Source organism: Euleptes europaea, chromosome 1 (genome assembly GCF_029931775.1).
Source record: "Euleptes europaea isolate rEulEur1 chromosome 1, rEulEur1.hap1, whole genome shotgun sequence".
NCBI lineage: Eukaryota > Metazoa > Chordata > Lepidosauria > Squamata > Sphaerodactylidae > Euleptes > Euleptes europaea.
Genome location: NC_079312.1, coordinates 4,617,614 through 4,640,517, shown reverse-complemented (window position 1 = coordinate 4,640,517; position 22,904 = coordinate 4,617,614). Strand labels below are relative to the sequence as shown.

Sequence of the window (22,904 nt, the reverse complement as noted above, 5' to 3'; positions counted from 1 at the left end):
ACTGATTTGCAAACTGTGCAGTCCAAGAAAGAGCTGCACTTATTTACTTTCAGTTCACCCCCTAATGCCTCTAGGGTTTTCCTAAGAGTAGAATATGACATATGGCCAAGCCTCCTGTGGAGGAGATGCTGGCAGCCATCATGTGGTTTAGGGTTTAATGCTTCCACCGCATTAGACTCTTCTGAGCCACTGTGCACCACATAAACATCTTTGTTAATGTGCCCCTTTAACAACACAGCCTCATTTTTCTTAATCAGGCAGGCTTTGTCCTGAAACACCACCGTATACCCAGCCTGGGTGAAGGCTGAAACACTTAATAGATTATTCTCAAACCCTGGAATACACAGCACAGACTTGAACGTGTGATTTAACGCAGGAAAAAACACCTCCCCCTCACATGCCACCTCCAAACGCTTCCCATCTGCCAAACTTACATGACTCTTGGCAGAACATTTCTTTGCGTTTAACATTGCAGCAGAGTTAACAAAAACCTTGGAAGCTCCACTGTCAATTAGCCAGAGGCTGCTTGCTTCTCCAGCCTCTGCCAGTACTACAGAGGTATGTGAGGAATGTTCAGTCTGTTTACGCTGACGTCTCTTGGCCAGCTCATTAGGGCAGTCTCTTTTGAAGTGATTCGTTGAGCTACAGCTGAAGCATTTCCTGACAAAGAGCACGCACTCCTTCGGTTCCTCCTTGAAGCCACCGCTCCTCCGACCAGCTCCACACGCTTGCTTCTGCTGCAAACTCTGCGCAGGGTAGATGAATGCCTCCCATCCTGGTGTCTTTGGCGAAGTCATCGGCGTTGTCATCCGCGTTGCCATCGGCGTAGACTGGGATGTCCCTCTCTCGGGTGACCCTCCCACTGCTGGGCTGCTGTCTCCCGCGATGATTGATGAGCTGCTCTTATCACCGGATGCGGTCTCGCCTGGGCTGCGGCCATCTCATCCTGGCTCTCCCACTGTCTTGCTTCATCTTCAAGGATTCTCCCCGACATGTACTCTGGCGTTAAACGTGCCGCGTCCATACACTCCAGACATGTTATCAGCACAAGGTAGCTTTCATCTAGGGATCCTAGCATAATGTGCATTCGGTCTTCTGGTGTGTAATTCTTCCCCCTCAGTTCTAGCTGTCTGAAAATCTCTGCTAGATTCCTGAGGTGTTCGGCTGCCAGCGTGTGGGGTGATTTATGACTTCGGTACAGCCTCCTCATTAATGAGAGGATAGTCCCAACTGAAGTCCGAAGATGCACCTGCTTCAAAGCCTCCCACGCTTCCCGGGCATTTGCCTTTCCTGACACGTAGACTAATTGACTGTTGTCTACTGACAGAATTATATTAGCTAGAGCCTTACTGTCCCGTTCCCGCTCCACTTCAGTTACAGGCACATGCTCTATGGCTCCCCACTGAGCCTCCCTCTTGAGATAATGTTCCAATCTCATCGACCACGTAGCATAGTTGTCCTGGGTCAGCTTCTCCAAGGGAATTTGAGATTGAGCAATCTCACCACTCAATCTCCCACTGCTTCTACAGCTTCTATGGCTTCTGGAATCCTGGATGCTGCTGTGCTACTCTCACTAGTCCCATGAGGCGTAGCAAACTGGGCCCAGAGCCCTGTTGCGAGAGCTGGCAGATTGTGCCAACACCCAGGAATAACCACCAGTACCAGTAGAGCTTGTAGAAAATGCAGTTATTTATTTACAGTGCTATACACACACTCTTTCCACCACTATCTCCCGACATTAGACTCACAGAGTCTTACACTTATATACAGATGCCATCTCCAGGCAGCAATTAGTGTTCCTGGCTGAGTCACTCTCCAGGTGCAACTCATCAACTTCAGGCTGAGTCACCCTACAGGTGCAACTCATTAACTCAGTCTCAGGCCTTCTAGGGGCTTTCCAGGTTATTGCATCAGCTTAGCTTGACACTTAGATCCCCTGAATCTAAAATCACTTGTCATTGCTAATATGAACAGACTTGCATATTCTGTCATGCTCGTGCACTTTTCATAATTTAAGCAAGGAGCCATGCAGCTAGTGTCAGAGTATCAAGTTGGTTGTAATAATCTGACAGTAACAGCTGTGTGATAGCTGTCAGATCTGGGAGATCTGAGAGGTCAAAGATGATGCAAGCAGAAGCCATAGCCTTGCTGGTACCAAAGGGAACTGCAGTAATCCAGATCTGGGCAGTTTGCTGATGTAATGCTTGGGAAGGTCCACAGGTGGCCTAATGCAGATCAGGTGCAGTGAGTGTATATAAGGCTATGTAACTGTGATTCTGTAACACACACCTATACAACTATCCTATTTGGAGGAAGCCTGGAAGTAGTAGTGGAGTAGTGTACGTGATGGTATGTTTTATCTGTGCACTGTAAATAAAGACACTGTTTCTTATAAAGCAAGACTTCTGGTGGTATGTCCTGGAGGAACTCCTGATCCACTTGCTTCCACGTCAGGGTTATGGGCCCAGAATTTGCTTCACTGCGCAGGAGTCATGTGGTGAGAGCTCGGCTGAGTTCCAGGACGTCCAGAGGCTTTTTTGAAACAGTGAGAGATTGAGTGGGAAAGATGGCTCAATCTGAAATCCCAGTGGAGAAGCTCAATGCTGACAACTACTCTATATGGTTGGTAAGAACTGAGCATTACCTTAAGAGAGAAGGTTATTGGGATGTTGTGGCCCGGACCCCGCTGATGATTATGATGAAGGGCAAGAGAAAGATAAGAAGGCACTTGCCAACTTAATAGTGACTGTGGGGGATGGCCAACTAGTATACATTGCCAGCAAAAACACAGCAAAAGCAGCATGGGAGACTTTGCAAGGAGTTTATCGCAGAGACGCTGCTGGCTCTATACTAACACTAATGAGGCGATTATACAGGACTTATAAATCACCTCACATTCCTGTCTCAGAGCATTTGAGAGGTTTGGCTGATTTGTTTTGGCAGCTGGAACTGAGAGGGAAAGTAATTGCAAATGAGGATAAAGTTTACATCATGCTGGGTTCCCTTGATGCAAGCTTTTTTTTTAAATACATTTTTTATTGATTTTTAAAAATAATAAATTTAACATATATTTAACAACTGTTATAATGGTAATCATTAATTAATATCTCGGTAATGTTGTTAAGAATACATAGTAATGAATTTAACAATGACTTCCCCATCACCTCCCTCTGCTTCAAAATAGATTAGTATATTTCTTTCTTTTATTGCGTTGACCCTAATATTAAACAAAAAACTCCAATATCGTCATCAAAAGATGCATAATGGGTCAATTCAATGTGTAACCTTCTATTTTCCCAAGATGTAATTCTTGTTCAGAATAAATTCTCCATACCTCCCATTCTCCCCTAAACTGTTCATTATCACTTTGGTTTATCAAAGCCGTTAATTTTGCCATCTCCACTAGTTCTAGCATTTTCAGTAACCAGTCCCGTTTGTCTGGAATATCTGTCATTTTCCATTTAGCTGCATATAACAGTCTTGCAGCCGTGGTTGCATAAATAAAAAAAGTTCTTTAGGTTAAAATGTTATCTGGTATACTAAGTAGCATCATCTCTGGTGACTTAGGTATGTTCTTCTGCAATATCAATCTAATTTCATAATAAATCATGTCCCAGAATTCTCTGGCTTTATCACACGTCCACCACATATGGTAAAATGAGCCAATCTCTGTATTACATTTCCAACATTTAGGGGACATTGTGTTATAAATCCTCGCCATCTTTTTAGGTGTTAAATACCACCTGTACATCATTTTGTAAATGTTCTCCCTTAAAGATTGGGCATAGACACCTTTTAAGTCACGAGTCCATAGTCTTTCCCATTTATTTTTGTTAGTCTTTAAGGTGCTACTGGACTCTTGCCCTTTTTGACTACTTCAAACAGACTAACACGGCTACCCACTGTGAATCATATTCTCATTAAGAGGGTAGTGTTATACAGAGAAAAGTGTGGTTTCCATTTTGCACATTGTATTGAACTCGTGGAAGGCTTCCTGAGCTCACCAGGCAGGTTATTAAAGGAAGTAGGAGCCAGGAGACAATGCCTCTGTTCAGGCATGCACTTTGCTTCGATGAGTAGATCAGGTGGTCTTGTAGATATGTGGGACCTAGTTCCTGAAACGCAGGCTCAAATATGGACAAGCCACGTCTGCTATGGTCCATCCGCAGGCCTACAATGTCCTTGTTCCCCCCCCACCTTTTCCAGGAGGAGGCAGCCCCTGGTCCACAGGTGATGGACAACAGGCTAAGGCCCCACTGGCTCTTGCCTTTTGTCTCCTGGCTCTGGTGCAGCGCCAGCTTCAGAACACAAAGGACGAGGGAGACTGAGAGAAGGGCAGGGGTGCCCAGTCCCAGGGAGTCAGCCTCCAGGCTAAGACACAGTGGAGAGAGAAACGGTTTGCAGGCAGGGGAGGGTGCCGAAGAGCGATGCTGCAGTTCTCCAGGAGAACGGAAAAGGCTCCTCCTGATGTCCTGGCAGCAGAAGGCAAGTGGCATTCTTGTAAGCCACTGTGGGTCTGCCTGGGCATGCAGTTCTAAGGGGCGAGTTTGTATACAAGCTGATAAAAGTGTTTTTGACCAGCGCTGTAAACAGCTGCGCTTTAGGTTGTCAATCTGGTTTTTATTGTTGCAAAGCAACTACTTTGCGGGGGGGGGGGGGGGCTATGGAAAACCTGAAAAGATAAGCATTATGAATTAGACCCCACCCGCTTGCCATCCTGATAGCTTGATGTACTTGCAATACTTTTGGGGGTGGAGTTTGGCCATATTTTTCTCCTAGAATGGTAACTTTTTCAGCACACTTGCTTCCTCCTGATCTTCGTCTGCTTCTTCTAGAATATATATAATTCCAGGATACATCATCCTCAAGACCTCTTAAATTGCAGTTTATTGTGTCTCAGCTCTATTTCTGTGTGTGTGTGTAAAGTGCCGTCAAGTCGCAGCTGACTTATGGCGACCCCTTTTAGGGTTTTCAGGGCAAGAGACTTACAGAGGTGGCTTGCCAGTGCCTTCCTCTGCACAGCAACCCTTGTATTCCTTGGTGGTCTCCCATCCAAACACTAACCAGGTATACTAACCAGGGCTGACCTTGCTTAGCTTCTGAGACCTGACAAGATCAGGCTAGCCTGGGCCATCCATGGCTGTCCCCTTACCCCATCTCCCACCGACCATCATAAAGAGGGCACATGTGATTTGCGGAGGTGCCTTTTGCAGAAAGCGAAACCTAGGGTTGCCAGGTCCCTCTTTGCCACCGACGGGGATTTTGGGGCCGAGCTTGAGGAAGGTGGGGTTTGGGGAGGGACTTCAATGCCATAGAGTCCAATTGCCAAAATGGCCATTTTCTCCAGGTGGACTGATCTCTATCGGCTGGAGATCAATTGTAATAGCTACCTGAAAGTTGGCAATCCTAGCAAAGCCTCACCAGTCCACCCCCCCCTTTTTTTTTTTTGGTCCTGAATAACAACACTGCATTTGCTGAGTTTTCAAACTTGGAAAGGCACCGTACTTTATAACCCGAAGCCATGTCATTCTGAAAAAAACATCCACATTTTACAATGTGTGTTTCCTATACAGAGGGAAATAATGTTTCTAGACAGCAGGCTCTATTGTTGTGGTTGCTCGCTGTCTTTCCCACCATGAGAAGTTGTTCTTACATATAATCTAGATCAAGGACACATTTTCATCTAACTGCAAAGCCCGTCTTGCCGAGTGGGCCAGCGAGTCCCGACGTCCTAGAGGGGCCGCCGGGGGTGGAGGTGGGGAAAGCCGGTCCTCCTTCCTTCCGGCCCGCCCTCCCACAGCGGCCTTGGTCGCTCTCGCCCTTGCAGCGCCGTCAGCTCCTTCCGAGTGAGTCCAGGGGGGATGGGGGGGGTGGCGGGAGGGAAAGGCCAGGGAGGTCAGAGGCGGGTCCCGATCCGAGAGAGCCCCTCCGAAGAGCCTCAGGGGCTGCCCCATCCTGCGCCCCTCTCCCCCCCAACCTCTCTGCAAAGGGATGGGGGGGGAGAGATGCCGCCCCTTCCCTGCATCGCGGAGGCCTCGCGAGGGATCCAGATTTGCAGGCTGGGGTGGAGGAAGGGGCTGGGGAGGGTCTGGGTGGGGCCTCTTATGGGGTGGGGGCTGCGAGTCAAGGTAAGGCCGGGTGAAGAGGGAGCTGGATTTGGGGGGGGGGTCTACATTGAGAGGTGGCTGAACTTGGGGTCTGCGGCGGGACCCTGGCCTGGAGGAAGGCCGTGTGGGGAGGAGTAGGCCCGCCTGAAGCGGGTCGTGCTGTTCAGATGACAGGCTCTTAGAATGCATCACTTACTGAGAAGTGGAGGTATCTTATTCGGCCAGTCATCGAGTAAGCAGGACTCAACGACTTTACCTACTTTTAAAAAGCAAGTCTTTTTATTGATATACTTCTAGTAAAATATGTGTAAATGCAGATTATCAAGTCTTTACCGCTTCTATAAAAACTCATGTCAAAGTACAATGTATGTATTTGCAATGTATGAAGTAAAAGCAAGCAAGTCTTACATACTATTCAGTTTCAAAATCCTACTTCTAAAATATAACAGTCAAATTATTCTGATTCAGTTCAAAGTATCGAATTCATAAAGTCTAGAGTAATGTATTTAAGCCAAACATACCAGTCAGCCTTTTCTGGAGAGCCTTTGGAAGGTTCTGATTCTCTGGGCTTTCTGTGGCTGTATTTATACTGTGTCAGACTCTGGTCAGTAGGAAACATAGCCTTCAGCAAGGTTATAGAAAGCAAGAAGCTTACTGCACTTATAGCCTTGAGGTCTTTCAGTAGACCTTCTCAAGGTTTGAGGATAGCAGGACTTTTCTGCTCTTGAGATATGAGCAGCTGACAGCCGAATCAGGAAGGGTAATTTCAGATACACCTTTCTGACAGATAGTGAAGAATGACTCTGTTCTTCTCCTTTCAAGGACAAGACCAGGTTTAGTTAGTTCGCTCTTGAAAGAATTCAGGCTTTGAGAGAATTCGGTCAGCCTGTTCTAAGGACATTTGCATTTTGCAAGCTGTTGCCAGGCTCTTCATTACACAAACCTCTGCAGTTTGTGGTTCAGTTTGTATATTGTGTTCAAGCTTTACATGGAATTAATTCTGCACATGTACACAAAATACTATAATTATGTCAGAGACCGTGACAGTTGCACTTGGCCAAACTTGCCCATTCCATACTACCCCAGCAGTGGGGCCTGAGCATGCTTCTCACCTTCTGGGAGCCATGGAAGATGGAAATCCATTGAGCATTATTTAAGGGGGAGAGAAAGTAGAAAGGATGGGGGACATGGAGACAGTGGGCACTCCCTGACCCTAACCCCACGATCCAGGACATTATGAGCTTTTCATGGCTTTGCCCCTTGGTGTCCAAGTCAACTCTGCGGATGGATTTTTTAGGATCTGCTCTTAAAAAGTCTAACTGCCCCACCCCCACCCCAAGGGTGCTTTGTGGCAAAGGGAGCAGAGACCCTTATTTTCCTTGTGTAACTCTGAGACCACTGGGATGGGGGCTAAAGAATTGAGGTACTCCACATAAGGGGGAAAAGGTGCAATCTTCCCAGAGTGATTGGAAGACCTGAAGGTGCGGGCAGCTTACCTCAGAAGGACTCCAACCTGTTATTTATTTATTTTTATTTATTCATTTGATTTGAGTTCTATTATAAAACTACACATTAATAGTTTAGGTATAATAATTTCTTATACTGATTATGGGAAAGGGGGGTTATGTTTATCTTATTAGTTTGTATTGTGATGGTTGTTGTGAAGGTTTGCAATGGATATTATATTAATCTTCCCAGAGTGAGTGGAGGCCCTGACATTTCAGGTCGCTTACCTCAGAAGGACTCTGGCCCTTTTATAAAGCTGCATGTTAATATTTGAGGGCTACAAAAAAACTCCTGAAAAGAAAAGACGGACGACACACCAAGAGCAGAGCAGAGCTGCAAGTCTATGCATCTTTACAGGACCGGCTAGACAGAAGTCGGAAAACAGGCCAGAACTGGTACGTGTTAATTATTGTTTTATATGCTTCATTGCTGTTCTAGATACTGTACCTTATTTTTAAAAAGAAAAGAAAAAAATTAAAGTTTGCTTATTGTTATTTTGATAAAAGTACGTGTCATGTGGTGGGATCACATGGTCAAAGATTTTAATTCCCTCAGTACTTTCATTGGAAAAAATATTTCTTTGATGTCCCTCTTTGAATTAAATAGGAGTTACACTCTTTCTCCTCCACCCAGTTCGGGGTTGCCACCTTTAGATCTTCAGTTATAATCAATGATATAAGAAGTGCCCTTTTTTAGACCCCCCCCAACCTGAAAATAGTCATTTTAATACCACCATTCTCTGGGATGGCTGAACCGTACAGGATACACCAGGAATGCAACCCTGTGCAGAGTTACTCCACAGCAGCCCCGTTGAGCTCCTCGGGCATCTCTGATGGCAGCCTGGCTGAAGTCCAGTCTGTCCGTCCAGGTCTGGGTGCTTCTCCATAAGGGAATGACAGGAAGCTTTTCAAAAAATGTCTGCAGCACTGAAACAGGTAAAGTTTGCCTAGAGAGGCCAAGGAAGTAGTGGGGGAGACAGAAGGGTTTGCTTCTGCATTGCCAAAGAACTGGGAGGGATTCAGATGTGCATATTTATTTATAATTAATTTTATTACTTTATTTTGTTTTATACCCTGCTCTCCCCCACAACAAGAAATTCCATAACAATAGATATAGTAAAATCACATCACTTAAAATCCACAAATAAAATCCACAACTTCCAGCCCCATAAAACACCCATAACATAGAATAAACAACGGGCGCTCATTTTGGAGTACAGGGCCACTGCAAAGCCTGCGAACAGCCGGCATTCCCATACCTTGGACTGATAGTCAATAACGCAGTTGGGGGGAGATAGGGAGGCCAGCACAGATGGAAAGCCGTGGCTGTCCTCAACCATAGGCGTGGTGGAATAACTCTGTTTTGCAGGCGCTGCGGAAAGCTCCAAGATCCCACAGGGCCCTGGTCACCTCAAAGGGAGCTCCACCAGGCTGGGGCCAGGGCCGAAAAAGCCCAAGCCCAGGTCAAGGATAGCTATCTCTCTTTGGGTTGGGTAACACCAAAAGATTAGTATTTGTTGAACATAATGTTCTCGGCGGGGAGGGATTACCAGGAGCGCAGTCCCACTGGTACAAAGGTCAAAAACAGTGCCTTGCAACTGATCTGGTGTTCCAGCTGGAGCCAGTGCTGTTGGCAAAGCACTTGCTGGATATGCTCCCTCAGCCAGGCCTCAGTAAGGCGCCTTGCTGTGGCATTTTGTGCCAGCTGGCGTTTCCAGATCAGTCTCAAGGGCAGCCCCATGTAGAGGGAGTTACAGTAATCCAGCCTGGAGGTTACCATCACATGGGTCACCGTGGCCAGGTCAGGGTGAGAGAGGTTAGACACCAACTGGCTTAGATGGAAGAGGGTCGCCTTGACCTGAGCTTCTGTTGGTAAGGAGGCATCAAGGATCACACCCAGGTTCTGTAGGCAGGTGCAGGTGTCAAAGATCAGATCCAACATATGTCCAGCTTGATGGGTAGGACCTGAAACAAATTGGGAGAACCCCAGTGCCGCCATGGAATATTCTAGGTCCCAAGCTAGCGATGAAAGAGCGGCATTGGCATGGATGTTGTGGTCCTCCAGAACCATTAGTTTCCGCCGCTGCCTCTAACAAGCTCAGCAGGGTATCTGCTGGTGCATCGGGCAGCTGGTACACCAGCCCGATAGCCAGGTTCTCCTCAGCTTCCCACATGAAAGATCCCCACATTCAATGCTGGGGATGTCTAGGGCGGGCAGAGCCCTGAAAGATTAAGCCTCCCGGACGAACAACGCCCCCCCCCCCCGGCCCATTGTCCAAAACGTTTGGGGGTGAATTCTGAGAAAGGCTGGGTTTTGTACGGGGCGGGGGTCAGCAGCTCAGTGGGGTATAATGCTATCGTCCTACCTCCAATGCAGCCATTTTATCCAGCTGTGACAGAAAGCACTAAAGTTTGGGTGAAAGAAGCAGCACCCTTTTGCCAGGCAAGAGAGGTACAGACCCCCTGGGCAACACAGAAGGGAGAAACACAAGGGCACAGTCACAGGAGGCATAGGTTCCGGTCCCACTAAGGATTTTGGCTGGTGCTCCCACCCATCTACCACCTACCTGATGTAGGGTTGCCAATGTTCAGTTAGGGCCTGGAGGTCGCCTGAAATTACAGTGGATTAGTTCGCTTGCAGAAAATGGCTCCTTTGGGAGGTGGACTCTATGCCATCATCTCCTGCCCTCCCCAGGCTCCACCCCCAAATGTCCAGTACTTTCCCAACCTGGAGTAGGCAACCTTGTGCATTCAGCAGGGTTGCTTGCCTCCCCCATCCCCTGTTCATCCCAGCAGCTCTTGTGCCCTGACCTGGAGGGGCTTCAGGAAGTCGACTGAGCCCTGTTCCAGGCACAAACCCCACCCCTGACGCAATCTCACTCTGTGCCAATGTCAGATTTACCCTTGCCCTACGCTAGCAGGAGACTGCTGTGGCTCTGGGTGGGCATCTCTGCTGATATGCTTAGTGGCCAGCCAAAGCCCCTAGGACAGAGGAAAGCTTGTAACATCTTTAGACAGGCAGAAACAGTTAATGTTCCCAAGGAACCAAACAGGCATATCTAAAAAAGCTTGGTATGCAGTATAGCCATATGCTATTACAAACCACAACAAATACTTTTGTGCTGATCCACCAGGTATCTCCATTCTCTCTCTTTTGTGTGTGTGCCCACCCCCACAGGAGAAGCCATAGCCAAGTGAGTAAAGGCATCTTCTCACAGTCGGGGTCGACCAACTAGGAGAGGAAGGAGATGGATGAGCAGGACCCAAAAGAGCAGGATCCAGAAGGAGTCAGATCTGGCAAGAGAGCAAGGAAAGGGCCCCATCCCATCCAAGTTGGGAATGGTGTTGAATTCTGGAACCAGGAATCCATGAACTCAGAAGTAATTTGCCAACACTTCCGGCAGTTCCACTACAACAAGGCCGATGGGCCCCGAGAGGTTTGCAGCCAGCTCTATGGACTTTGCAACCACTGGCTGAAGCCGGAGAGACACACTAAGAAGCAGATCCTGGACCTGGTAATCCTGGAACAGTTCCTGACTATCCTGCCCCAGGAAATGCAGTGCTGGGTCAGAGAATGCAGACCGGAAACCAGTTCCCAGGCGGTGGCCCTGGCCGAAGGTTTCCTCCTGAGTCAGGAAGAGGAGAAGGCAGAACAGGTGAGGGCTTTTCTTTCCAGGTATGTCGAATTCAAGATACGATGTTTGACTTTATCCTAAGCACACGATAAAGAGAAAAAGCCTAAATAATCACGAATACCACAAATATATTAGTATACCAATCAGCTCAAAGTCCTAACAAGCAAATGTAAACTTTAGTGTTTGTTTGTTGGCATGGGGCTGTGGCTCAGTGGTAGAGGATCTGCTTGGCATGCAGAAGGACCCAGGTTCAATCCCCAGCATCTCCAGTTAAAGGAACTAGGCAGGTACGTGATGTGAAAGACTCCTGCCTGAGACCCTGGAGAGCCCCTGCCGGTCTGAGTAGACAATAGTGACTTTGATGGACCAAGGGTCTGATTCAGTAGGAGGCAGCTTCTTGTGTTCATTTGTTTATCCCCAGTAAGACAGTATTTAAGGTGATTTCCTTTGGCAACGGGATATACAGCTGATGAAAATATTGGATTAGAAACAGTCACTTTACCAAAACACCATAGTGTACTTATCTTGTTGCTATATGCTTATCTCCCTAAGAGGACTGCTTTGACTTTGTTATTCGCCCTAATTGGCTCTCACTTTGTTCTCCTGACAACTCCCCATAGAGTCAGTGTCTTTCTGAAGTCCTTTCAAGACTTCGTGTCCTTTCTTGGTCTTTTGAAGACTCCCACATGTCTTTTAAGTCCTTGGACTGTTTTTTTATTTTTTTTTAATAAGGTTTTTATTTATATAATTGGGAGGGAACAGGGAAAAAAAGGGAAGGGTGAAACGTTATATATATAAAAACAATACGGTGTTATGAAACAGTTTCTGAATAAAACATAATTACAAAATACCATTCAGTTATTCTACTTATGTCATATTAATATTTTTTGTCTAATAATCTAAGTTTTGCTTAGCAATTAATTAAAACATGAAAAATAATACAAAGCTTGTTATAGATGTTTAAACCAACTTGCTTCATTCAGATTAATTGCAGTTCACATAAGTATAAAATGACGCCCACTTCTCCTCAAATTGTTCTGTTGATTCACTGGATTTTAAGTTTAACTCAAACGTCATTTTAGCCATACTAGCATATTCCAACAGTTTTTCTTTCCAGTCTTCTATTTCGGGTATATGAGTTAGTTTCCAAGTTCTTACCAGCACCGTTCTGGCTGCAGTTGTAGCATATTTAAAAACGTCATGGAATTTCAAAGGCAAGTTTGGTGGCACTATACTGAGTAAATAAAATTTGGGATCAAATATTAACTTCATATCTAACATCAACTGAAGTTCTCGATGAATTCTTTTCCAGTATATTTGTAATTTTGGACATGTCCACCAAACATGAAAGTAAGAACCGTCTGTATCTTGACATTTCCAGCAGGCGCCTCTTTTTCCAGGAGTGGTCATCTGGGAAAGCATATTAGGAGTCAAGTACCATCTGTAGAATGTTTTGTACCAATTTTCTTTCACTTCTTGACAGACAGTGTATTTCATTTCAGAAGTACAAAGTTTTTCCCATGTATCCATATTGATCATTTCTCCAAAGTTTTGCATCCATTTTATCATATTGATTTTCACTTGTTCTTCTTCTGTATCATATTTCAAGAGGAGCTTATAAATTTTTCCTAGTAAGTGAGAGTCATTTTTGGATATTAATTGCTCAAATTCTGTCAGTTCGCGAAATGGCTGAGGATATAAACAGTCTTTTTGTAAATTGGACCTCAGTTGTAAGTAGGTCAGCCAATTCAATTTTTGAAATTTTTCTTGAAGTTTGATCAGGCTCTTAATTTCTCCTGTGGGCTCTATCATTTCATTGTAAGTAAAATAAACACCCGGTTTCAGTTTGACGTTATCATGGTAGGCTTCGATTGCCGACATTATAGATGGTGGAGAAGGACTTATTCTTTTCTTGTATTTTTTCCACACTTTCAATAACGCTATTTTAACATCGCAGTCTTCTGGTGCTTTATCCTTTTGAATTTTTGTTGTAGAATCCCACAAAACTTTGTGAAAACCTTGTCCAAGGTCCGCACGTTCTAGAATGACATGTCTGCTTCTAGGATGTTTTATCCATTCTGTGATCCAGGTTAAACAGGCAGCATGGTGATATAGTTTAAGATTAGGTAATGCCAATCCTCCTCTTTTCTTTTCGTCTTGTAGCACTTTAAATCTAATTCTCGATTTTTTCCCATTCCAAACAAATCGGTTGATTTGTTTTTGCCAATTTTCTATTGTTCTGTCAGGAATATCAATCGGCAAAAATTGAAATAAAAAATTTAATCTAGGAAGTACGTTCATTTTTATTGTCGATATCCTTCCCAACCAAGAAATGTTCATTTTAGACCATAAACTCAAGTCCTTTTCTATTTCTCCCCAGATTTTCAAGTAGTTTGACCTTAGAAGTGTCTTATTTTGTGAAGATATATTAACACCCAAATATTTGACTGGTTCCTTGGCAATTTGACAACCAATAACTTCTTCGATACACTTGTCTTCATCAATTGTTGTATTAAAAGTCATAATTTTCGTCTTTGTTTTATTGAGTTTGTAACCGGAATACTTTGCATATTCAATAATATGGTTGTAAACATGTGGGAGTGTTTGTACGGGATTTTGACAGATTAGCACAACGTCATCTGCATAACTTTTAATTTTATGTTCTTCGTTTCCTATTATAAGACCTTTAATTTTTGGATCATTTCTTATATAGTTCGAGAGAACCTCCATTGGACTGTTTTGATTTATTACATATGTGTTATTTGGGCGCTATGCTTGGTTTACCTGTTTACATTTGTTTGTCAGGACTTTGCGCTGATTGTTATACTAATATATTTGTGGCATTCGTGATTATTTAGGTTTTTTTTCTTTATTGCGTGATTGCTTGGCCACCTTGCTGTGATTTTTTGGCTGAGCTTATCCTAAAGCTTCCTTGCCTGATATATGTCCAAGTGTTAAGTCAACCAAACGGGAAGTTTTACAACCTGATTCAGCAGCCACTTCCTTCAAGGGAATTTCCTATCCCTCCAGATGATTCCCCAGGGTTAAAGGAAAACCCTACCACACGTGCTGAAAGGAATGGAGCCTGGGAGTGGGGAAGGATTCATTCCTTGGTGTCTTCCATTTCATCGCCTATCCATCTTCCTCACTGCTATTTCAGAGGTGGGGTCCATCCGTGAAGATGGAAGCGAAGTTCTGTGAGGTGGAAAGAGCTCCGTCAGAGGAACGGCAGCAAGCCCAGCCACAGGAACATGCCCAAAATGCCCTCTTATGTGGTAAGGACTCATTGTGCCTGGATGGGATTGGGGAATCAAGTGAATCTGATGGGCAGAGAGTTCTGCTCAGAGAAAAACCAAAACGCTTCTTCAACCAAAAATTCATGGAGACAATTGCTAACATTGATTACAGTATTCATATCCCACATTTTTTCCATTCGAAGGACTCAAGGTGGCTCTAAACAAAAGGTAGACAAATCTTGGATGACCTCTTCAATCTTGTGAATCGATGGAGCCTGCACGTTCTGGGTAGCAAATCTCTGAAAACCAGTTGCTAGGGGCTCAAAATAGTGGATGAATGTGTTCTCATGCTGATTGCGGCATCTGATGGGTCGCTGTAGGAAATAGGATGCTGAACGATGGCATCTTTGGGGAGGGGTTTGGGTCAGATGTTGCCTCTAGCCGAAAACCCAGATGTGACATTAGTGGATCAGTAGATGCTCTCAAAACCCATTGATATTACCCTGAGTTTCCAGATGCACTAAAGCCACATGTGGGATCTTGGCCAGATGTGACAATGAGGTGCCAGGCGACGTCATTTTCGCCTCCCTCTTATTCTCCCACCTCCCTGGACTCAAGGGCGTGTGCGAGGGCTCAGCCGCTGGGAGAATAGCATGCCTGGGCCTTTGGTCTGATCCAGCACAGATACTTTCAGGTTTTCGAGCTCCAGCATTCACAGGACAAGTTTCAAGTATCACAGAAGTCTGAAATGTGTCAGCAGCATTTAAAGCCCCTCAAGGCTCATTGGTTCCTTTTGCTTGTCTCCCACCTCCCACTGCTTACTACAAAGAGTTACAATTATTTTTCAGTGTACATAGGGCAGGTTTTCACAGCCCTGGGAATGGGGTTACATAAAGCACAATTCACACAAGCAAACAGAATATGAAGTGGAGACTGATACCCTTTCTTCCCCCTTTCTCTCCTTTGCAGGAATTGAAGAGACAGTGTTGATCCATTCTTTTTGTGGAGGAATGGAAACAGCTGCTGCACCTCCAGTCAAGGTAGGGTAGAAGAGTGGGGCACAGCCTGGGTCCTCCTTTCTCAGGGGGGCTTTTCTCCTGCAGTTGCTGGTAAGGGACCTAGGCAAGAGGCTCTGACCGCCACTTCTTTTACACGTGCCAATCTTTCCATCCTGCACCCTCTAAAAACAGCCCCTTCCAGAGTGCAGTCTCTGCCTGGCATGAGGGAATCTGCGTTTTCTTTCAGTTTCCAATTTCCTTTGAGGATGTGGCCGTCTATTTCACTGAGGCAGAATGGGCCCTGCTGGATCCACACCAAAGAGCTCTCTGCGGGGAAGTCATGCTGGAGAACTACATGAGCACGGCCTTTCTGGGTAAGGAACTGTACTGATTAGCAGGCTTTGGGTGTCAGGTTGCAGCGTCTTGGAAGCAGAGAGAACGAAGGGTTCCAGGAGTCAGTGTCTTGTAGTCCAAGGTCAGTTGCCAGGGGTTTAGCAAGGACTATTCGTCAGTGTAGCGTCAGGCAAGCATTGGCTGTACACCTTGCAGCCACGCCCAACAGATTCCCCTGAGAGCCTTTTATGCTTTGCTCCCACTAATTCAGTCAGCATCCTGCAACGACTCATCTCCAGTATTGGCAAACAGCTACTTTCGCCTTTGGAGGCAAGCACTTCATCTTCTCTTTCGCAGTTCCATTTGCAGTCTCTTCCTATGTTGCTGCAAAGGTGTAGGTGAGCTGGAAGGGCCGGGCACCATTGCTTGCCCTTGGTCTGCTGGCTCAGGGCTCGGGTGTGTGTGGGCATGACTTGTCTGCTGACTCATGACTCAGAGGAGGCTGTGCTTCCTCGCTCAGCTCTGACTGAGCCTCAGTCCCTTGCTGGCTGCCTTCTGTTGGCTCTGGGCTGGCTACACGAATACGAAGCCTTTATTGGCATTAGTTATACAACATCTATATAAACATGATAAAAACAGTTTAGAATCACCTCCATAAAACTGGCACTAAAGCAGGTTTAAATACATTAGAAGTTACTCAGTTCGCAGCCCTAAAATTACCTAATGAGTTGCACAAGCTTTCACGCACTTTAATTGCTCTCAGTAAAAATCTTGCCACCACTTCAATTATTAGTGGATCCTGCGCATTCATAAGGAGGGAGGCCTTGATGCTTACAGGTAGCCATTCTTTGTCCTCAAAGATTGGGTGTAGTAATTGAAAACGACTTCCCAACAATCCCTCCCAACTTGGTGTCATCTGTAAATTTGGTTATCATGTCCTCTATTCCATCATCCAAGTCATTTATAAAAATATTAACTAGTACCGGTCCCAGGACAGATTCCTGTGGCACCCCACTGGTCACTCCTCTCCAGGATGAAATTGTGCCGTTAATGAGCACCCTTTGGGTTCGGTTGGTCAACCAATTACCAATCCACCTGACAGTAGCAGTGTCCAGCCCACATTTTACTAGTTTTGTTTCAAGAAGATCATGGGGGACTTTATCAAAGGCTTGAACAGCATTTTAAACAGCAATACATTGGTTTGAGCACTGCCCCGCTACTTGCTCCCTTGTGGAGGCCTTGAGGTAGGGGAGACCAGTGTGGTGTAGTGGTTAAGAGTAGAGGAGTGGTAGTGTGGTTAAGAATAGGGGAGACTAATCTGGAGAACCAGGTTTGATTCCCCACTCCTGCACATGAAGCCTGCTGGGTGATCCTGGGCTAGTCACACTCTCTCAGCCTCACCTACCTCACTAGATGCCTGTTGTTGGGAGGGGACAGGAATGTGATTTGTAAGCTGCTTTGAGACTCTTTGGGCTAGAGAAAAGAGGGGTATCAAAACTTCTCTTCTATCAGTAGTAGAATAAAAGAATCATAAAGCTGGAAGGGGCCATACAGGCCATCTAGTCCAACCCAGAGACTCAAAAGAATGCAGAAGTCAAATGTGACCGTTGGCAGAAAGTTTCTTTGCCACGTTTCCACCTTAAGGTACATACAGGGAGTTTGGGGATGGGATGGATAGGCAGGTTATAAAAGCTGCTAACCTATGAGTTATGGCTGGGGATGTGTCCAATGGCCCGTTTAGGCCAGGGGGAAGGTCTGATAAAAGACATGTATATCCATTAGGCAGTGCTTGTTGGGTGGCTTGGATCCTTGCATAGGTGCTGACTGGACCTCTTTATTTCAGAAGCTCAAGTAGAGGAGATGGTTGGGGGATTCCAAGGGTTCTCTTTGGAAAAAACGAAGTGAAGACGCCAAAAGAAACTTCAGGGATGGAGATGGACCACAGAGGCAGGAGAGAAGCCACACAGCCAAGTGGAGGAGGGATAAGTGTAATCTGTCTGAAGGAGGAGGCTTCCGTGAAATCCCAGTCCAAGAAGAAAGGTCAAGCAAAACAAGAAGGAACAAAGACTTCCATGCCAACTGGAGAATCCACTCCAGGGAGCATGAAAGTGAAAATGTGGCCTTTGGAAAGACCTTCAGTAAGAACATGGATGCTATTTCCAAAAGGCAAATCCCCATAAGAGATAATCCATATGCTTGGATGGAGTGTCGAAAGACGTTTAATTGGAAATCAGCCCTTTCTTCACATCAAATAATTCACTCAGCTATGGAGCTGAATAAATCGTCAGACTACAAACCAAGCCTTTCTGTAGAAGCAGGTGTGAATGTCCCTTTAGAGGGTTTGTAGAGCAGGAAAAAGGCCGTTAAATGTTTTGCATGTGGATGGAACCTCATGGGAATATCAGACCGCCTTGTGTGGGTGCTAACAGGATTTCTCTTTTTATTCCAGCAGGGGATGATCAGTGGAATGACGGTGATGAGGAAGTGCATCAGCTTTTCCCAGATAAAGTGAAGCATGAAGATTTGAAAGAAAATTTCAGGAATCAAGGAGGACCAAAGAGGCAGAAAGGAAGTCATATGGTCAAGAAGAGTGATAAACCCATTCCAGGCCAAGGGCAAGATTTCCCTGAACTACTCCACATGATGGAGGAAGCATATAAGTGCATGGGGTGTGGAATGAATTTCTCAGATCAAACTCAGTATGGTATCCATTTGCAAATGCACAGTGGAAAGAAGACCCATCAATGCTTGGAATGTGGAAAGAGCTTCATTTGCGGAGCAGAGCTCCTTAGACATCAAAGAAAACATACAGGGGACAAATCTTATAGCTTCTCAGAATGTGGCAAGAGCTTTTCACAGAAATCAGATCTTATTCAACACCACAGGATTAATTCAGGAGAGAAGACCTTGAACTGCATGGATAGTGGATGGATGTTCTCTCATGGAAGGAGTAATGCACTTTTCTCAAAGCATAGTATAATGGATGCACATAAATGCTTGCGGTGTTGGAAGTATTTCAAATGCAGATCACATCTTCTTGTGCATCAAAGAACCCACACAAAGGAGAAACCTTTTGAATGCTCAGAGTGTGGAAAGAGATTCAGTCAAAGTGGCAATCTTCAAATACATGAAAGAATGCACACAGGGGAGAAACCGTTTGAATGCTCAGAGTGTCAAAAGAGATTCAGTCGCAGTTCCAATCTTAAATGGCATTTAAGAACCCACACAGGGGAGAAACCTTTTGAATGCTCAGAGTGTGGAAAGAGATTTAATCGAAGTGGCCATCTTCAAACACATAAAAGAATCCACACAGGGGAGAAATCTTTTGAATGCTCAGAGTGTGGAAAGAGATTCAGTCAAAGTGGCAATCTTCAAATACATGAAACAATGCACACAGGGGAGAAACCGTTTGAATGCTCAGAGTGTGGAAAGAGATTCAGTCACAGTGCCAGTCTTAAATGGCATTTAAGAACCCACACAGGGGAGAAACCTTTTGAATGCTCAGAGTGTGGAAAGAGATTCAATCAAAGTGGCCATCTTCAAACACATAAAAGAATCCACACAGGGGAGAAATCTTTTGAATGCTCAGAGTGTGGAAAGAGATTCAGTCGAAGTGGCAATCTTCAAATACATGAAAGAATGCACACAGGGGAGAAACCATTTGAATGCTCAGAGTGTGGAAAGAGATTCAGTCACAGTGCCAGTCTTAAAAAGCATTTAAGAACCCACACAGGGGAGAAACCTTTTCTATGCTCAGAGTGTGGAAAGAGATTCAGTCAGAGTAGCCATCTTCAAACACATCAAAGAATCCACACAGGGGAAAAATCTTTTGAATGCTCAGAGTGTGGGAAGGGATTCACTCTGAATGGCACTCTTAAAGCACATCAAAGAATCCACACAGGGGAAAAATCTTTTGAATGCTCAGAGTGTGGGAAGAGATTCACTCAGAATGGCACTCTTAAAAAACATCAAAGAATCCACATAGGGGAGAAACCGTTTGAATGCTCAGAGTGTGGAAAGAGATTCAGTCAGAGAGACCATCTTCAAACACATCAAAGAATCCACATGGGAAAATATCTTTTGAATGCTCAGAGTGTGGGAAGAGATTCAATCACAATGCCAGTCTTCAGTATCATTTCAGAACCCACACAGGGGAGAAACCTTTTGAATGCTCAGAGTGTGGAAAGAGATTCAGTCTAAGTGGAAGTCTTCAAACACATAACAAAATCCACACCGGGGAGAAACTGTTTGAATGCTCAGAGTATGGAAAGAGATTCAGTCACAGTGCCAGTCTTAAAAAGCATTTAAGGACCCACACAGGGGAGAAACCTTATGAATGCCCAGAGTGTGGAAAGAGATTCAATCAAAGTGGCAATCTTCAAACACATAAAAGAATCCACACAGGGGAGAAATCTTTTGAATGCTCAGAGTGTGGAAAGAGATTCAGTCAGAGTAGCCATCTTCAAAGCCATCAAAAAATCCACACAGGGAGAAATCCTTTGAATGCACAGAGTTAAAAAAGATATTCAGTCACAGCACCAGTCTTAAAAAGCATTTAAGAACCCACACAGGGAGAAACCTTTCATGCTCAGAGTGTGGAAAGTGATTCAGTCTAAGTGGCAGTCTTCAAACACATCAAGGAATCCACACGGGAGAAATTTTTTGAATGCTCAAAATGTGCAAAGAGATTCAGTCCAAACGCATGAAGCTGCCTTATACTGAATCAGACCCTTGGTCCATCAAAGTCAGTATTGTCTACCTTAACCAGCAGCTGCTCTTCAGGGTCTCAGATAGAGGTCTTTCACATCACCTTCTTGCCTAGTCCCTTTAACTGGAGATGCCGGGGGTTGAACCTGGGATCTTCTGCATGCCAAGCAGATGCTCTCCTACTGAGCCACTGTCAGGCCTGCTCGCTGTATCTAAAATAGTTTCGTTTTTTCACAGACCGTTCAAGGACTGTTGCCCTAACGCTTGCATTCCTGATCCCTTTGAAGCTGAAGGCTGCCCGTGGGAGCCGTGGCATTGCTAGACTGGGGTTATCTCGTGATACTGTATTGCTGTTGCTTTTCTGAAGTTCTTTTATAATCCAGTGCATACCATTTCCCCCCCATTCCTGTCTTAGGATTTCTAAGCTCTGCCTGCTTGTGAAACCATTAAACCAACTCTTTTCAACTATTAAGTCTCCTGGTGTGGCTTGTGGTTTTCAATAGAACAAGTGCTTACATTAAGACAGGAATCACATCTCTTTCACCTATCAGGCTGGAGCCCCGGAGTCTTCAAAAACATCAAAGAACCCACACAGAGTAGAAAGCTTTTGAATGGTCAAAGTGTGGAAAGTGATTCAGTCGCAGTGGTGATCTTGAACAGTATCAAAGAACCCACACGGGAGAAAGTTTTTAAATACTCAAGAATGTGGAAAGAGATTCAGACAGTGGCAATATGACACGGCATCTAAAAACCTACACTTAGCAAAAGCTTTTTTGAATGCTCAGTGTAAGACCCCTGGTTTCTCACAGTTGAGACACCCCAATTTCATCCCTGATCTTCTGTTATTTGTTTTGAAGGGCATCCCCTTGAAAGCCTAAGGTTCAAAGGGTATTTTTGGGATAAGTTTGAGAGAATGCAAAATATTGTCGAAGGCTTTCACGGTCAGAGTTCATTGGTTCTTGTAGATTATCCGGGCTATGTGACAGTGGTCTTGGTATTTTGTTTCCTGATGTTTCCCCAGCAGCTGTGGCAGGATCTTCAGAGGAGTAACACTGAAGGACAGTGTCTCTCTTGAGAGAGTGCCTTAGCTTGTAATGTCCAGATCACTTTTCATCACAGTGCCATGATTTCACTAGGGCTTTTACATACCCCCCCCCCCCCAGTGCCTCTCATCAAAGCAATACCGGACCATTTCAAGTTAATGGGTAATTATCTCTTGAGCCGTCAAGGCAGCCAACCTACCAGGCACACCCACTACTTTGAAAACTTCCCCAGCTTGGAATGTTGGGTGTCATTTCCGACACTGCTAAATTTTGAGGGCAGTTACTTCAACCTGCCCAGTCAAATCCATCTTAATTTCTTGAACCAATCATGACAATATGAAAGTCCAGTGCCATACCAAACTATGGGATGTTTATCATTTTTTTAATTTTTTTATTGCTTTTTATAATAAAACATACAAACAAAAGAAAAATTTTTAACAACAAAAATCATAAAATACACGGAAACATGAACAGAGCACTAGTTCACTGCTAATACATTATTCTTTTCTCTTTATAAAATGCTATAGTGCCCTAAAACCCCACCCCCCACCACTGTGCCCTTCACCATTGGACTTCCAGCGAAGTGTTATGACAATATATAAAACTTTATTATAATAATCATTACTTAAAAATCACATTGAACTATAATTCATTAACTATACTTTTAAAATCCGTTTTTGCCAGTTTATCCCAATATGCGGCGGCCTTTGACCATATATGTTTAAATTCATCCGTATCTTTACCATGTAAAGAATCTGTGATTTTGGCCATCCGCATATACATCCATAATTTTTCTCTCCACTCTTTAATTGAAGGTTTATTTGTTTGCTTCCATTTTTTAGCTATTGTAATTCTTGCTGCTGCAAAACTGTATTGACATATGACTCTGTCACCTTTATCTAAATCTTTTTTTGGAATGCCCAGTAAACAAAAGGCGGGATCTTTCTTAATTTTTAGTTTAATCAAATTATTAGTTTCATTCAAAACTAATTGCCAAAACCTCCTAATTTTTTTTACAAAACCACCAAACATGCATGAATGTACCTATATCTGTACCTCATTTCCAACAAAGAGCCTTATCATCTTTTTTCATTTTACTTAATAATACTGGGGTTATGTACCATCTATAAAACATTTTGTATAAATTTTCTCTTATTTCATTCGTAATAGTAAATTTAAACTTCTTTTCCCACAAATTTTCCCATATCTCCAAATCTATATTGTAACCTAAGTCTCTCATCCATTTCACCATCACTGGTTTAATCCTTTCCTGCTCTAAATTCGTTTCTATAAGTACTTTATAAATCCTTCCTATCAATACTTTATTACCCTTAAATAGT

General features: G+C 44.4%; 1 protein-coding gene across 1 annotated transcript; it reads left to right on the top strand.

Moving 5' to 3' along the window:
• Positions 1-14,428: 14,428 nt before the first annotated feature.
• On the top strand, positions 14,429-21,334 carry LOC130493489 (gastrula zinc finger protein XlCGF57.1-like). The gene is made up of 7 exons (XM_056867239.1): positions 14,429-14,522; positions 15,453-15,523; positions 15,729-15,855; positions 18,264-18,483; positions 18,643-19,879; positions 19,963-20,075; positions 21,331-21,334. Exons 1-7 carry the CDS (start codon positions 14,429-14,431, stop codon positions 21,332-21,334), a joined length of 1,866 nt encoding a protein of 621 aa, XP_056723217.1.
• Positions 21,335-22,904: the final 1,570 nt, after the last annotated feature.

Bases quoted from the DNA above. Each gene is read 5' to 3' on its own strand.
- LOC130493489 (XM_056867239.1), top strand. From the start codon at position 14,429: ATGGAAGCGAAGTTCTGTGAGGTGGAAAGAGCTCCGTCAGAGGAACGG. The intron at 15,856-18,263 runs GTAAGGAACTGT...TTTTTATTCCAG, and splicing joins CATGAGCACGGCCTTTCTGG to CAGGGGATGATCAGTGGAAT. The intron at 18,484-18,642 runs GTGTGGAATGAA...CAAATCTTATAG, and splicing joins GAAGCATATAAGTGCATGGG to CTTCTCAGAATGTGGCAAGA.